General features: G+C 33.8%; 2 protein-coding genes across 7 annotated transcripts; one reads left to right on the top strand and one right to left on the bottom strand.

Moving 5' to 3' along the window:
- Window positions 1–528: 528 nt before the first annotated feature.
- On the top strand, window positions 529–12,824 carry LOC147383796 (RNI-like superfamily protein). 6 transcript variants are annotated; one of them, XM_086425733.1, is made up of 13 exons: window positions 530–731; window positions 829–888; window positions 3,601–3,684; window positions 5,018–5,130; window positions 5,380–5,455; window positions 8,121–8,191; window positions 9,551–9,637; window positions 9,721–9,793; window positions 9,860–9,927; window positions 10,016–10,084; window positions 10,881–10,986; window positions 11,093–11,184; window positions 12,522–12,824. In XM_086425733.1, exons 1-12 carry the CDS (start codon window positions 567–569, stop codon window positions 11,156–11,158), a joined length of 1,038 nt encoding a protein of 345 aa, XP_086281859.1. In that variant the 5' UTR covers window positions 530–566; the 3' UTR covers window positions 11,159–11,184; window positions 12,522–12,824. The 6 variants fall into 6 exon arrangements, 4 of the variants coding, with proteins under 4 accessions (XP_086281859.1, XP_086281856.1, XP_086281858.1 ...); XM_086425730.1 differs by having other exon boundaries at window positions 5,000–5,130; XM_086425732.1 differs by having other exon boundaries at window positions 5,000–5,130; window positions 11,093–11,188.
- Window positions 12,825–14,889: 2,065 nt separating this feature from the next.
- LOC147383795 (non-specific lipid transfer protein GPI-anchored 14-like) lies at window positions 14,890–17,326 on the bottom strand. The gene is made up of 3 exons (XM_086426624.1): window positions 16,910–17,326; window positions 16,588–16,677; window positions 14,890–15,336 (listed from the first exon to the last, which is right to left on the bottom strand). The coding sequence occupies exons 1-3, from the start codon at window positions 17,244–17,246 to the stop codon at window positions 15,188–15,190; spliced, it is 576 nt and encodes a 191-aa protein (XP_086282750.1). The 5' UTR covers window positions 17,247–17,326; the 3' UTR covers window positions 14,890–15,187.
- Between the last annotated feature and the right edge of the window lie 585 nt (window positions 17,327–17,911).

The raw sequence follows: 17,911 nt of genomic DNA, 5'->3' as shown, positions 1-17,911 counted from the left end.
GCTAATATTATAGCACCGACAAAATACAAAACACAAACACCAATTTTAAATAGTAATGGTAGAGATCATGGTTTTAAAACTCGGTGTCGCGTCTCATCCATGCCAGATATCGAGTCGTCTCGGATGAGTTTTCTGATACTTTAGAGACGTCTCATTCAAAAATGAAAAAATGAGTGTAGGGTTATTATAAATCTCGTCCAAAAAATTGACTTGTCCATCCGTCTCACCCATGCTTGATACCGAGACGACTTGGATGATACGTCTCCATCTCGAACGAGTTTTGAAATCATGGTAGAGATTGATTATAACTACTCCAAGGGAATGGATCCATGGCAATTTCGGATCCAATAAGGGTGAGAGTCTTGTTCCGAATTTAGCGGACACTCTTGTAAACAGGCCATTTTTTATCGGGCCTATCCATGTTTAGGCTAGAATTTGGAGATCCAAATAGTACCAGCTGTGGAGCCCGGCCCAATACCAGATGGCCCATAGAGACTAATTTACCTTGACTCGCTCTTACTTCGCTTCCTTGCTTTCTTCTTCTTCTCTCGTAGTTGCAAATTGCAATGGATGTAAGAGAAAAGGATGTAATTTGGAGAAGAGAAACCGTCCCACGTGTGTTGCAGATAGTTTGCACGTGCAAGAAACTCAAACAGAAAGATCTAATCTCTCTCTTACTGGTCAGCCCATGGTTGTACCGTACTCTCGTCTCCTACCCTTCTCTCTGGGAGGTACTCCTCTTCTATCTTCCCCCGCCCCATCAAAACTACTTCACTTTCTATTTGATTTTGACTTTTACTTTGATTTTGATTTTGATTTTGATTTTAGGGTCTTGATCTGCGTGAGATGAGTAATGCTGGAGACCGATTGATTGCTTCTCTTTCACTGGTAACTTTGTTAATTTGATCCAACATACCCTATTAAACTGAAGTAATTTAATAAAATAGCCCTCGATGCATGGAATAACTTGTAAGAAATATACGTGTATATGGTTCTTTGGGTGGTCACTTTTAAATCTCTGACATGTATTTGACACGGGTATGATGTGTCTAACACACTAACGCTCCACAAACATGATACCGATGTCACATCTTAAAGATTTGGGGTAAGTTAAATGAATGTAGTTTTTCAATTCCATTATGTTGAAAGTCAAAGTCTTTTGTTATTGAGAGTGAGTTCATATCTGTTTTTACTATTTCATCCATTTTTTTTTTTTTTTTGTGGGTCTTGCTCTCACTTTTTTAAGATCTTCAATTTGAATATTTCTTCTGATGATAAGGGTTGTAATCAACATACTTGACGGATCATGTTAAGTATATAAATAAAAAATAATGTATATGTTATAAATTATGTCTTATATTATTGTTTGGGCTTCAAGAGGCAAAATCAAAAGGAACCTTTTTCAAATTTTCGGAGTATATATGTATTCTTTAGGGAAATCTAGGTTTCTTTGTTGGGTACGGGGAACATGTTTTTCTCTGTTCTCACTTTTGCTAGAGATCTCTAGGGCTGTAAACTTGAGAGAACATAGTCTGATTGGATTTTGATCTGATCCTTGGACCTAGGCACACTACTGAACAATGTAAGTCCTTGTGCTCTATGTGTGATTTTTCTTCTATTTGTTCCTTTGTTTTTTGAAAGAATCTAGAAAAGATATATATATATATATATATATAGGAGGTGGTAATGTACCTGGATAAGTTAATCTACATAAAAAACATGTAGAATTATATACAAACAAAAAATCAATAAATTATAGATCTTTAAATAAAATGTGTCGGCATATGTTTGGCATTTTTGTGTGTGTGTGTGTGTGTGTGTGTGCTTATCGTGGGTATCCGCACCATTCGGGTGAGACTAATCCCACGGTTACACGCACCACCCCCTCGGAAAGTCCTATGTGCAACTAGTTAAGTCGATGGTCAACCGGACCCTAGAGGGTGGCCCCAAGGAATTCATTTCTTCGTGGGGTTCGAACACTTGACCTACCCTTCCTGAAGAGCTTATCAAGGCCCAACTTGCCACTAGTCCAACCCCTCAGGTGAAGTTCTTATAAAGGGAGCAAGATATAGTTTCCCTATAAGGTTGAAGAGCTTGACAATGAATGGTTTGGAAGAGAAAATTCAAGATTTTTTGTTAGAGGTTGAAGAAAATGGCATTTAGGTCATTTCTCATTAGTCTATGAGAGAAGACTTAAGTCAAGGGGAAAAGCCATCAGTTTAAAAACATATAAAGATCTCAAATATAAGTGATTTTTTGTTCACGGAATTTCTTGTCATAATGCTCGTAGACTTTCTAGCGAGTGCCACGTCAAGCCTAACGGGGGTAATTTTGTAAATTAGGGATGCCATTCAATACACACGGTGGCGTATGTAATTGGTGGATCCCAAATTTTGTGAGCAAAAAAAATTTCCTCAAATATTGACCTAAACGCATGCATGATTCTGTGACCTTGTTCTTTTCTAATAGATTAATGTAAAATGATCTCAATATCGTCGGCTTCAACTAGAAATTAAAATAAACTCTTTGATTTCTATTTCCAAATCCAGTCATCTTCAAAATTTGGATGAAAATTTTCACCCTAGTCTTGAACCATAGGACTAATCTACTTTAACCTTCAAACCTAAAGAACAAGATAAGATATTTGTAGTAGAAGATATGATCTTTTGAAAGAAAATTCTAGGGTAGTCTATGAAGGGATTAAGGTGAAGTTCAAAATGATGGATTGAAGATGTTAAACAGATTAAAATTAATTTTCTATAGAAGTTAAAGAATTTGAAGACGACTGATTATAGGACAAAAATGAAGGATTTTTAATTACATGTTAAAGATGAGGGTGTCTATGAAGGGATTAAGGCGAAGTTCAAAATGATGGATTGAAGAGATTAAAATTAATTTCTATGGAATATAAAGAATTTGAAGATGACTGATTATAGGACAAAAATGAAGGATTTTTAGTTGCATGTTAAAGATGAGGGTGTTCAGGTTATTTTTTGTTAGTGTAGGAAATAAGTACAAGGTCAATGGAGCATGTCTTCACTTTGAAAACATTGGGGCATTTCAAATATTCACCCAAATAAGGAGGGGTGTCCAATTCAACAAAAATATTGTTTGGCCGGGGGAGGATGTCATCATTTTGTAAATATAGGGGTATCTCAAATATCCACTAAAAATTTGATGGGGCATGTTATCAATTTGAAAGCACAAGGGTGTCTAAAATATTTATTGGAAAAATTAAGGGTGGAGACTAACAAAGTTAAAACGGGTGGGTCAGGATAACACAGTTGGTATCTTAAAAATTATCTAAATAGATGGGGTTCATAATAAACCAAAACAATTGTGAGGGGTGGGGGCAACTGCCAAAACTTTGTGGGGGCAAACTCAAAATATATAAAAATATCTATATGACAATGTAATTTTCAAAAATTTTGTGGTGACAAGTATCCCCGTTGCCCCCACTGTAAATCTGCCCCTGCTGACATGGGAAGTTCTTCGAAAACAATGTGTCTGTGTTACATTGATTTCAGGCTACATTGGTTTAAATTAATTTGTGCTGATTATAGATGGTAATCCCATGTTAGTGACATTTGCATTTTGCAGCCAAGATACCACCATATCAAAAAGATAAATCTTGAGTTTGCACAAGGCATTGAAGACAAACATCTTGATGTTCTTAAAAGCAAGGTAGTATTTTCATTTTAATTTGGACTGCTTTTTGACTCATTCCACAGTTTACCTTTCAAAACCAGCCGGAAGGCATTTTTATAATCTTTGCTTTATGAATATTCTGATATAATAACACAACTAAATTTAGAATTAAATATGCTTAAACAATTCATTTAGTTATTTTGCATTTTTGTAATTGTTAGATTGAACATGATGTAATATTTCTTAACAATTGACTTTGTGAGCTTGCTCCACTTGTTTGAGCTTGGTATTACTATTATCAACATTTATATGACATCTTGAAGATCCTTAAAAGACACAATATAAGTGTTTTAGTCCTCTTGTTTTTCTTTGATAAGTGTGTCATGTTTCTCATTGAGTTAAGGTAATTTAAATCTTCTTACTAGTTTTAAAAATGAAACACATTGAGAGAGGCAATTAAGAGAAATGGACTGACAATATCCCAAAATAACTTGTCAACACAGTTTGTAGATTTTGAGTGGAGTTTGAGTGCATTTGTTGAAGTTTGGAACGATTTAAGCGTTAGTATCCTGCATTTGTTGGGCTTGAGTGGATTTAGTCAGTTTAGTGACAAGTTCACTTTTTCTTTGATTTGGAAGAGAGTGCAAATTTTCGTCCAACCCCAAATCTTTGGAATAAGGTTTTGATGATGATTTGACCTTACAGAGTATTTTTCAGCTTAGCACTTCATTGCAGTCGATTGGGAGCACATTGAGGCTATCATGGTTGGCTGGCTTGTCAGAAAGCAAGCTCATTACTCTTCATAACGCGATGCTTCATGCTATGTCAGTAGAGGGTAACTGAGTTTTGATCTAATACAACCCGGATAGATTCATAAAAAAAGGCTTCTATCGTGGCGCGTGTGGCAAGCCCAATATGAAAGTTTCTATTGCTTACTTTGACTATCGGAAAAGGGTGGACTGGTATGCTCGAGAAGCCTTCAATTATCATTAGTATCAACAATCCATGAGCCAAGCTAGAAGTAGAGACCCAAGAAAAAAAATCCTCATAACGACCCAAGAACCTTGTTGGAAGTAGAACCCCAAAATATCTTTCAATTATTAGCTATCTTTTTACAAATATAATAACAGTGATATCCTCTTTAGTACACAGCGTTTTTTTATTTATGGGTAAGCAGGACTTGAACCCACGACAAAGTTGCTTTCCAATGTGTCAAACCAATTGAGCTATGGCTCTAAGTCCTAGCGCGCAAAACATTTGACATACATGTTTTCAAGGTTTCTCATCTTTTATATTTTTTTTAACATTTATTACTATGTTGTTCTTGTAATTGTGATTGTGGGTTTTATAGTTTAAGGAATATCTTCAGAATTTGGAGTCTCTAAATCTAAATGTCTGCCAAAAGATATCCGATAAGGGAATTGAAGCTATAACTAGTGCTTGCCCTAAACTCAAGGTCTTTTCCATCTATTGGAATGTAAGGTATTACTATATTCATTTGATGCAAATGTTCACCTCATGATAATTTTAGAGAACTTCTATTGCCTCACCAACTTTTGCTAATGCCACACCAAGATGTGTGCGAATTCTTTGGTGACATACATATGAATTGAGGTGGCATTAGCAATAGTTGGTGTGGCAATAGAATCTCTCTAATTTTAACATAGTTGCTATGATGTTATTATCTTTTTCATGTTCACTAATAAAATGTGAGATGTGGATTGTGCTTAGGGTAACGGATTTGGGCATAAAAAAATTGGTGGAGAACTGCAAACAAATAACTGATTTGAACTTGAGTGGATGTAAGGTATATGATCTTTACTTGACAAGGAATATGTTATATGTCACCAATTCTCCTTTCCATCATTAAAATAAAGTTGTTATTGCTACTGCTTGTATCAGACACCACCTTCTTTGGGCTAAATAGTGTGTGGTCCTTATTTTATTAATTTTTAAATTCAAATATTTTTGTTGAAATTGCACACACAGTACACATTTTCTAAGAAGTAAAAAAATCCTTGACATTTAAATTTTCTAAACTACACTATAGTATTGATGTCCCAAGTTTTAAATCTTGAACTTGTGGGGAACCCACAATCACAAATCTCATTAGGAAAAAAAATTGGTAAAGTAAATTGTCAAGAATTTTTTTTTAACTTTCTTTGATTTTTCTGTTATTATATTGTGAATCTTGTGGAATTTGGAAACCCAATTTGTCCAAACTTATGAAGAATTAAATTCCCTGTACAATTTGCCTCCATAATTTTTAGTTTATGCATTTCCACAAAATTTAATCTACAGTTTCTTTTTGCATATATCACAGTGGAAATCACTATTTTTTTTCACATAACAATACTATTCATTTATGAAGAACTTAATAGAAATGAATTACGATTTGTTATATCTCTATATACTCTTATTTTGATGTATTATAAGTATATTAGCACGTTCATATAAGCATGCATGTACAATCTTCCATATTCTAATTAGTTGAGTGAGAGCAATTTATTCATACATGTTTTGCTAAAAGTAAAGTACTTAATAGTTTCTTCATTTAAACAAGTGTTTTACATGTTAAATGTATGTACTTAATATGACATTATTATTCTTATTTTCATGTAAAATATAGTTGCTTTTCATTGTTGAGCTCTTAAATACTTGTGCCAATGTGTAGTTGATCTTCATTTTTAGACTCCATTTGGTTGTTTATTGTATATTATTGATAACTGTTATTGTGTTTCAATGTTTGTTTTATTATTTTTTCAGATTCAATAAAAAGTTATGTTATTTCCACTACATTCCGTCATTTTCATGAAAATTGCATTAGTTTCCACACTGATAGAAATATTCTCATTTCGGCTGACCAAAATAGAAATTTAATACCTTGGTTTCTCTACAATTCATATCTTGCTACAGTCACTTGACCTTAATACTCTTCTCCTATTCTCTGTTTCCAGCACCCTAAACCTCTTGATTGAAAAAGGAAAAAAGACAAGTTTTACATGGATGGGACTGCAATATGTCCTGTAATCTCCAAAGGCCACACCTAAAGGAATGGAAATAGTAGCCATGGAAATTGATTCCTCAAAATATCTATTGCATTATTAATTGCTATAGAAACATACTTTGGGTGCTTAAACTGGAAACATGCACTCTATGAGAATTAATATTGATTCTATATTTTTATTTTTATTTTTATTTTCATTTTTATTTTCATTTTCTTCTCGGTATGCTTCTCTTGAATGATTTATTATAAAGATAAGAAAACTAAATTTATAATCATTTATGGTAGTTATCTATTTATTTTTTTTGTGAGTAGATGGGTGGCTCTAGCCAAGTAGATTGTGAATCCAACATGCGCAAGTTCAGTTCCCGTCGTTCACCTTTGCATGATCCCATGTTTGTCAAATACTAAATGGAACCCATATCCCAAAATGGCATATGGCATACACATTTAGGCTCAGTGAGCCCATGTACAGTGGTCCACTATGGGGTGGACCAACACAAAAATCAGCCTAATTTGTGATTTCTTGCTATTGGATTGGAGCTTTTTCATATTTTGGGCATGGAATCTAAGTTTCTCAGCCCATGGCCTGGTCTATTATGAGAATGCGAAAAAAATATAACTGCCCGAGATGATGATAATTTTCCAATGTTATTTAACCTTCTCATTTTATATTTTTTATTGTAAAAAAAATTAAATTTCTAGAAGAGAGTCCATGTTGAATAGAACTTAATTTTGTTGACTCCTCTACTTCAACTCTTAATGAAATTTTTGTGTTTCTTTCATTCTCAACTCTTAGAAAGGGGTAAAATAGTCTTTATAAAAAGTAAAATGTATTTCTAATCTGTTTTATTGACAGAAAATAGATGAAAAAAGGGTCTAAGGGCAATTGTCAGAACATTAAGGGTAAATATGGAATTACGTCAAACCATAATGAGTCAAAAGTGTAATTTACCCTTTTTTTTTTAATGTAGGTCCATGAAGGCGGGCCAAACATTCATGGCGAGTGGGTCCAAAATATTGTGTCATGGAATTTTTGGGATTTGGGTCTTGGATATGGCAGCATTGCCAATCATTAAACCTGAAATCTGATCAAGAATCCTTTCTAATTTTCCTACTCAGCCATATATAATAGAATGCGATTTTGGAGACCCCACATTCTCATTAGTCCACGTGTATTAAATTCATCTCAATGTGGATAAAATATGGGTATTTTTGTAAATTTGCATGCCCTTCAATACACGTGGACTAATGGGAATATGGTGTCTCTAGGAGTCTCCGAAATGTAGGTCTCCTAAAACAAACTCTATATAATATGTGAAACTGGTACTTTTAACTTTCTATCTTCTTTCCAAATATTTTCAATATTCATCTCCGAACTGTTTTTCTTGTCTTGAATGCTTCTCCGTTTCTTTTCTTTTTTCCCTTTTTATTGTTATATCTGATTACTTTGCTCTTGCAACTGCAGACTATTACAGACCAAAGTTTGCGTTTAATTGCTGACAATTACCAAGAACTAGAGGTGTTGAATTTGACCAGGTATTTGATCCGGTTATTATGCTCTGTTTATACCCGAAGAAGCTTTCTTTCCCACAAAATATAACAAAGACGCTCCATTTGCCAAGATATTTCCCCGTTGGACGCCATTTATCAAACAAATTTTAATTTATTCAAATATATTGTTTCTAGCTCTTATATTTATGAGTCAAGATCCCATACGGTGTCCCGTTTCTATAGATAGGAACGATGTCTACATGGCACAATTTGCTTAAGAAACAAAACAAATGCATTGGGCTGCGTGAACGGCTTGTTTAGGAGCCTGGGGTGTTTTAAACACCAACTAAAGCGTGCCACATAGACACCTATCCTATTTTATAGGAAAGGACACCATATAAGCTAAATTAGTTTTAAAAATCTCTCTCTACATATGGAATAAATTGTGTACAAAGTTAATTGTTGAACGTAATCTTTGTACGGAATTAAAAGGATCCGTGACGGAACCAGTTGAATCAATGATGGTCTTGCAAAGTTTGATTCCCTTGGAATCAGGATACAAATTGGAACCAAATCGAGATAGGTTAATTCCACTAAATAAGAACAAGAACCAAACCAAAATGCTAATAGAACCAAACCAAACTAAGGTCGGTTTGGTTCTATGGATTGCCGATATTCTATAAACCTGCTTGGATGTAACATATTTTAATTTGAAAAAAAAAAACAAACAAAAGAAATGTATAATGAACATAAAATTTCATACAATAAATAATTAACCTATGCATAAAAAAAGTCATTAATTTTTTAATAAAAAATCATTAATCTATGTTGTAACTCCTAAAATAATTCATAATAAGCTAAAATATATTTATTTATTACACAAGGGTTTGGTTCTTTGTTTGATTCGGTTATATACAAGCCTTAAACCAAGAATCAAACCAAATTGACTGGTTCTGCATTTTCTTAACCCAGAGCCGAACAACTTTTTGTTCCAACCCAAACCAAACCTTTAACTATCAAAAATAAATAAATAAAGAGCTCATAACTATTTCACTTCCCAGATAGTCTAAACTCTAAACCATAGTGACAAAAATCTACGATTTTTCTGAAAAACTTGCGATTTTAATAGTTGTTGATTAAATCATGGTTTTTTTTTTTAAATCACCATTAATCGTGATTTAATCGACAATATTTTGAAAAATACCACAAATTATTTTTATTTGTAATATTTGTAAGTGTTATTTTTATCATTTAATATATGAAATATATATTTTTTATACTTTAAAAAAATATATTTTTTCTTATTAATCTATTTGATGTTTTACCAATTTTATCTTACCAAATTATTCCTGAACCCCGACTTTGTCACTATGCTCTAAACTAATGATCATTTCATTTTCTCAGGTGTGTAAAGCTTACAGATAATGGATTGACACAAATACTGCTCAAGTGTTCCGACCTACAAAGTCTAAACCTATATGCCCTATCGAGGTATACAATGAGTTCTTGAATATTTAAGGTGTATTGAGTTCTTTTAATCCACTTTAAGGGACTGGGTTATTCTTTTCATGCAGTTTTACGGATGATGCTTACAAGAAGATTGCACTTCTAACTCATCTTAGATTTTTGGATCTCTGTGGTGCCCAGGTAACACTTCTAGTTTGCTCTGGCAATTTCACATCATTTGACTAATTTTGAGAATTTGAGTGTCAGAATCTGTCCGATGAAGGTCTTTCGTGCATAGCCAAATGCAAGAATTTGGTGTCTCTGAATTTGACATGGTAAGTCAAAGCATATGTCCTCCACATCAAATAGTTGCACGAACAAGAGATAAGGAAATTTTACCATCCCTTGTATATGATCTTGCAGGTGTGTACGTGTCACTGATATCGGAGTGATGGCCATTGCACAAAGTTGCAACTCTCTTGAATTTCTTAGGTAAAAACCATAGAAGATTATGCATGCTTGATTTAAGAGGAAAATTTTTAGAGGTCTGGAGTCTTCCAAATATTGTGTACACAAGGTTTAAAATCTTGTGTCGAGCCAATGTTTTGGTTGGAAGATAATCGAGACGGTCTCGACTAAACGTTCTGAATGATTGGATGGTTAGGGTCATTCACATAGGGCTTAAAATGGGTCAGATCGGGGCGGTTTTTTTAGTCTAGATTTGAATCCAACTCAGATCCTACTAGATAGACCATATCCGAATCATTTTGCTTTCACTTAATCCGGATCCGAATTCGACCTCACGGAATTGCTTGATATAAGCCGGGTTGGATAATTGCAGCCCATTCAACAATTTTTGTTATACTTCTTTGTTACTTGCTATACTATTATATTTTATCATTATAATCCTTTTATTTATAAAAATTCATGCCATATTAAAGTAGTAGAAAATGATATTTTGAAAAACCTAAAAAATATACTTTTCAAAGCAATATATCATTCGGATCTAAGGTTGGATCCGTATCCTACCAGGATCCAAATCCAATCAGGATCAAGGGACATCAAACCATATTCATTTTTTTTATTCAGATCTATTCCAAGGATCCAAACCCACTAAATTCGGATTTTAGATCACTTGGATTTTGGATAAAATCCGACCCATTTTATGCCCTACGTTCACAATGAAGGGAAATCTAGGTTCATCCCAATTCGATGATCCCAAGATTATCGGATCGCTTTCTATTGATCTATTACTTATAACTGTTGTGCTGAAAGAGGAATGATACAGCTTGTTTGGAATTGTTGGGGTGACTGATAAGTGCCTAGAGGTCCTCTCGGGATTCTGCTCGAACACGCTTACGACCCTTGATGTGAATGGATGTACTGGAATTAAGGTATATGGCTTTGTTGAGTGTACTTGTGTTTATTTATTTTCCGGTGCTTTTGCTCTGACACCTTGACACGTGTAGTTCCTAATGTTTTCTCTGACTTCCCTTCTAGAGACGAAGCCGTGATGAACTACTTAAATTGTTTCCACGACTAATGTGCTTCAAAGTACATAGCTGATGCTTTGCCATACATCTCCTTGAGACGTGAGTATGCTCTCACCTTGCTTTAATTTGCGATAAATTATTGAAGGATTTTGTTAACATGTGCCCTTAACAACATTAAGATGCATTAAATATACTCCATAACTTGATTTTCATACCGAAAATGCCCTCAAATGCTTATTTTGAAGGTGTATTTAATGCATCTTAATGTGTGTCCTTAGGGCACTTGTTAACAAAACCCATTATTGAATTATGGGCGTACTTTATACCATTGTGTGTTATGTTCAGTCGTGTTCTTCGTACTTTACAAATGGACCATTCATGTATGGGTAGAAAGTAGAAACAAAATTTTATTAGAAAAAAGAAGAACATGGACACTAATCACAAACCAACTATTCCCATACTAACTGCAAAAACTCCTATATAAAATGACACATGAACTCTAGAACCACATTTCCACTGTTCTGATTGGGAGTGCTTAGGACTCATGGTTCATAGATTTGACATAATTGTCGACTTGTTCGAGACAGATACTTTGCATTAAACATTGATAGTAAATGTAAATCTTTTTCACGTTTTGTATTCGAACATTTGAGTCTTTGCAGAAATAAAGTATATATATATATATATATATATATATATATATATATATATATATATATATATATATATGTTTCAGAGAGCTTCTATTGCCACACCAACTTTTGCTAATGCCTCACTTAAGTTTTTTAGTTTTTTTTTTTTCGTTTTTTAGTTGATATTCATATTCTTTTTATCTTTTAGATGTTAGATTTACTTGATTTCTCTTATTCCATGGAAAATTGATGAGGTTATTAAGCAAATGCTTAGACTTTCAAGAAATTTAGTTTCATTTTCTTTAGAGAGTTGCTATTGGCACCCCAACTATTATTTATTACACCCCTATTTCTTAAATTATTTCACATCCCAATTAAAGATTAAACAAACCATTCAAACATTACAAAAGTTCGGTTCAAGTTATTATTTCAACATTACAAAGCATTATAAAACATTCAAACCACTTCAACGGTTGTTTACAATTAGGATTCTGCCCATATAAAATCCTAAATCTAACAAATAGAAATCTTAAAAAAGAAAAGAAAGAGAGAGTGTCTATTGGCACCCCAACTTTTATTTATTCTCATACACCGACTTATCTTTTTTTATTCTAAGTGGGGTGTACTAAGTAAAAATTGGGGTGCCAATATCAGCTCTCGTTCTTTTTTCCTCCCTCTTTCCGATAGGTAATAGTTTTCTATTTTATAGGATAACATACTATAAAACTAGGAATCATGGTGATATATTGTTATCCTCCTTTGCTTTTAATTTTAAAATTAACACGAAATGAACCATTTTTTTAGATGATCAAAGAAACAAAGCAAGCTGCAGCATTGGATGGTCGAAATGGCATATTGTAGTGACAATGTGCATTTTCCACAACTACTTTTGAATGCAAGTAAAAGCCGATACGTACATTTTTATTTGTATATTAATTCATTTATGAGAATGAAGATTATGTGGTACGACAAAAGGAGTAAAAGCTGATGATCAAATTAAACAATAACACATCTTTGCATATGCGGCAACAACAACAACAAGCCAATATGAATATATTTGGAAATGGAATTGCTACTGATGAAACTTGCCTTGGATTGGGTTTTTTATGAGTATGAGTTGGTTTTGATAATTTTTTATTTTTTATTTTTTATTTTTGAAGAAGATTAGATATTAATTAAGATTAATGTTGGAGTGACCTCAGTGGGGGACACACGGGGGGATATCTTGACGTGGCGGCGCATGCATGCCCATAGATGTGTTTTATCCGAGATACAAGAAAAATGCATCTACGGACATGCGTGCGCCACCACGTCACGGTGTCCCCCAATGAGGTCACTCTAGCACGACTCATTAATTAATTTTTACATTCTCTCTTAGTTATCTTCTAAATTTTAATTGAAAATGGGTTTGTATTTTGTAGAAAATGAAGGAAACAAAAATCATTTGTGTTTTTCATATAGTCAATTTTGTGTGTGTGTGTGTGTGTGCGCGCGCGCGCGCGCGTGCGTGCGCGTGCGGGCACGGGCGTGTGCGTGCGGGTGGGTGTGTGTGTGTGTGTGTGTGTGTGTGTGTGTGTGTGCGCGTGCGTGTGCGTGTGCGTGTGTGTGCGTGTGCGTGTAGTGTCGTGTGTGTGTGTGTGTGCGCGCGTGCGTGCGTGAGCGCGCACGTGGTCTCTTAAATTTGAACCATACTTTGTTGGGAAAATTACGTAAGGGACCCTGATGGAGAGAATTTTTTTTTATTCAAATAGTCCCCAAGTTTTGGACGGTCTCTTAATAGTCAATTTAGTAACTTTTCTTTTCTTAACACTTGTTAGACCTCATCTTCCACATTTCTCACAATTGAGCCTTGATGTTCGAACTTATCATTTTCATTTAAAAAATTTGGATTTTAGACAGCTAAATCGAGTTTCGGAGACTCCATTTTGTTGAAAAGAATTTAAAAAGGAAGAAATCATTTTTAAGGGGTTTTTTCAAACATTTTGAAGATGTATGCAAAAAATTCGGATTTTTTTTACTTTTTTTCTTAATTTTTGGATGAAAATGGATCAAGAATTATTCTTTTGGGTTGAAATCAACTAACCAAGTCGTTAGATCAAGTTTTTAGTCAATCTTTCCATGTATTTTAGTAATAAAAAAAAATTCAAAATGGGTGGGTTTTACTAGCGTCGAGTTCACCACTTTTTATTTAAAAGTAGTGAACTCGACAATAAATAAAAAGCGTCGGGTTTGACAGTAAATAAAAATTGGTGAACTCAACAGTAAAAATTGTGAATTTGACACTAAATAAAAAAACATTGAACTTGACAATAAATAAAAAGTGGTGAAATCGACAATAATAGAAATAAATCCCTCTACTAAGGTCTTTTAAGTAATTTTTCCTATTTTGTTTGGCTAAACTAGCATGCCTTTTCTCCAACTAGTCATTTTAATCCATGGTTTTAAAACTTGGTTTCTCATCATATCCATGCCAGATATCGAGTCAGCTTAGACGAGTTTTTTGATACATTTGAGGTGTCTCGTCCAAAATTTTAAAAAAAATGAACATGAGGTATTAAATCTCTTTCAAAAATTGACTTATGCTTCCGTCTCATTCATTCTTGATATATTGAGGTGACTCGGACAATACGTCTTAGTCTCAAACGAGTTTTGAAACCATGATTTAATCTCTCACTTTATTTTATTTCTATTCGGTCACATTTTTTGACCCATATATCTAATCATGTCTACAACTCTATCTCCTTCTTTTGCCCCAAACGTCTCTTCTTTATCTCAATCAAATTGACTCAAAATGAAATAACTTCAACGGGACAATTTTTTTTGGAACTTTATTGATGGTTGTAATACATGTCCTACACAAAACCAGTTTGTAGTTCCGTCTACGTATGATGATATGTGGTCATGGTTTCAAAATTCGATTTAATGTCTCGTCTTGTGAGTTGTCTCAGACGAATTGTTCCCATTCACAACGAGACACTCGAGGATTTTTTTTCTTTCATTTTACGTGTCATCTTGTAAGTTGTCTCTGACAAGTCATCTCAATCTCAAACGAGAATAAAAATTATGGATATATATATATATATATATTCTAAGATTCACAATTAGAAAGAATTTCATAGCAAAATTAAGATAGTGAAAACAAATATAAACACGCATTCAATAATGAAAGAGATGACATCAATTTAAAAAATAAAATAAAATAAAAAGTAACGATTACACACATAAGATATCTTCTACAAACCCCAAATCTTAGGGATACGACTTTGATCATGATTATGATTATGATCTTTGATTGGGTCATTTATTTTTTTCACTCAAATGCAAATATCATTGAGGTTGCAACTCTAATTATGTCAAAAGGTATCATTTCTTGTAGTCTTGCAAATATCCTTAGAGAGAGAGAGAGAGAGAGAGAGAGAGAGAGAGAGAGCAATCAAAAGATATGGTTGATGATGTGGGGTGAGATCTTGCTAAACATCCATGATGAAGATTGATGTTAAACACCATAGAAAAACCCCAACAACCTTCTCCACTTCAAACCTTCTCTTTCCATTCCCACCATCACTCTTCACCTCTCCACTTGGTCCACCATTGCTAGGACTTGTGGATTTGTCTTTATCTGAAACCACCAACAAATATCAAAACAGAAAAAAATTAAAAATAAGCTCTTTATGGAGCCTTATATATATTTTAGAAGAATAAAAATTTCTTTATAAAAAATAAAAAAATTATTGAAAAATTATTCCTTTGGGAAGTATATTCCACAGTTTGTTATTATGGTAATTTATAAATAGAGAGTTACTATTGCCACACCAACTGAGCAATTCTTTGGTGATATATACAGGAATCAATGTGGCATTAGTAATAGTTGGTGTGGCACTCCTTGAGGTTTTGGTGAATATTTGAGAAACCAAAAGATCCTTAATTCTTTCCCAAATGTGCATCATCTAGAACCTCAACTATTAACTTTTTTTTATATACAAAAATCCCATAACTTTTAATCCTTATTTATTTCGCTAAGTCAGAAATCTAAGAGTCATATATACATAGGAGAGCGTTAGGAGGTCCTAAAAAGAGCCAAACATTGTGCCAAACATTTTTCAAAATATGGGTTTGAAGTTTTGGAATGCACTAATTTTTTGTGAGGATGATGTTTATGATGAAAAGATCATCCTCGTCGAAAATCAGCTCATTTCGAAACTTCTAACTCTATTTTACAATTTGAAGAATTGTAGACCGTCCTATTTTTATAAACTACATTTAATAGGGTTAAAAGTTTTAGAGAACTTCTATTGTCATACCAACTTTAGATAAGGCCAGTCCAATTCGTATATAAATCACTAAGGAATTAGCGCATATCTTGGGGTGGTGTTAACAAAAATTGGTGTGGCAATAAAAGTTCTATTTTTAAAAAAAGTGATGGAGTGCAATTAATATTGGGTGATCTGCAACTAGTCCTCCCAGTATTTTAAAGTAATTGGTTTTTAGTTCCTAGCTTCCTAGAAAGCTAAGTATGGTTCTCAAACAGACTTCCAGCATAAATTACTTTTGCTAGTACTTTTCAGAGTTGATTGTCAAACGTTCTTTCTGCACATAATTACTTTTTCAGCTCCTTCACAGAATACTGCAACTCCTGCTCTTTGGAACAGTAGTTCTGCACCTAACATCCAAATAGGGCCCTAGAAACCAACGATAGGCTAATATTGCCACACCAATTCCTATGTAAAATTACCAAAGAATTGCACACAGTTGGTGTGGCAATAGCAGCTCTATATTTATTTTATTAAAAAAATTATCTATTAAAAATTTAAAAAAAAAAATATATATATATATATATATATATATATATATAAATGAAAATTTAAATTACCACTAGGGGCTGAAGTACTCCCTTTGGTGCTATTAGCAAATTGTTCAAAAATCTGGGCGTCTGGTGAATGAGGAGCCAAGTGTAGAAGAGCTGCCATCAACATCAAAAACAAATCCAACGGTCAAAAAACAATAACATCAGATCTTGTCTCAAGAGCCAAACATCTAAGAACTACAACATAAAAAATCCAGTACTCCCGGTAGTTATTTTCCTTAAATCCTATTTTCCAAATATTTAATAATATGGCACGTGTTTGCAAAGGAGATGAGAAGTCAGTTTGTAATCAAAGTACCAAAAGTACAGGATCAAGCAAAATACGTACCAGGGCAGTCGGAAATATTTGCAGGAGCCTTGCAAACACTGGGGAGGCCCAAAGCGAGAGTGGCGTTCATCTTGAGATTAAGATCAGGATCGTTGCGATCTTTTACTAAGATGCAAAGACACTTCTTGTCCTGCACAAGAACTTGTTTCAATCCGGTGCAGCAATCTAGTGTTGGAGACTTTGCTGTTCCACCAACGTAAGGTAGACACGTGGCTAGACCCACTAATTGTGGTGCACATGCTTCTCTATCTTTAGATAAGTCTGATCTTACAAACCCAAACATCATCAACATTAAGATGCATGAGAGTGTAACCATAGCCATGGTTTGTGATCCCATTTGAGAGAAAGAGAGAGAGAGAGAGAGATGGTTTGAAAAGAAGATGTTTTATCTTTTTATGAAGAGAGTTGGTGATGGTTACGTAGTGTTGGAGTTGTAATAATTATGTTTGTTGTTTAAAAGAAACCTCTCTCTTTCTCTATAGAGGATTCACATGTGAAGAGGGATGTTTTGTCTTCAAATGGGTGTGGGTTTGGATCCTGTACTCCAGGTGTTAGATAGTTGTACAAAATTTCTTTCTCAAAGTTGTTTTTGCCATGTGGGGTTTTCTTTTTATGATCAAGTGACCCATTACTGTTTGATTGTCTTTGGTGGACCTACACTCCAAAAATCAGTTTGATTGGTGATTTCTAAAGCATTTTGATCATGTGCATGTAAAGATTTTGAATCTTATATGTAAGGTTGTCAATGGATCAGATCGGACTTGAAATCTGATCCATTTTGAACCAATACTTTGTATCTGGATCCTTGTTAGCAATTCAGAATACAGTAAAAATTTGATACATGAAAATTTTGAATTCTATTCGATTTTGGGATGCAAAAATTTTGTCTTAAATTTGTTAAACAAAAAATATGCACCATATGCTTTATACGTGTATTATTTAATTTAATTTAATTTTTTATTTTTCACATTAGTGAGACTAAGTCTTCCTGGGATCGTAGGA

This window comes from Akebia trifoliata, chromosome 15 (genome assembly GCF_017979445.1).
Source record: "Akebia trifoliata isolate Shusen 1 chromosome 15, ASM1797944v1, whole genome shotgun sequence".
Classification (NCBI taxonomy): domain Eukaryota; kingdom Viridiplantae; phylum Streptophyta; class Magnoliopsida; order Ranunculales; family Lardizabalaceae; genus Akebia; species Akebia trifoliata.
The sequence above is the reverse complement of the archived record's forward strand: the minus strand, read 5'-3'. Positions and strand labels throughout refer to the sequence as shown.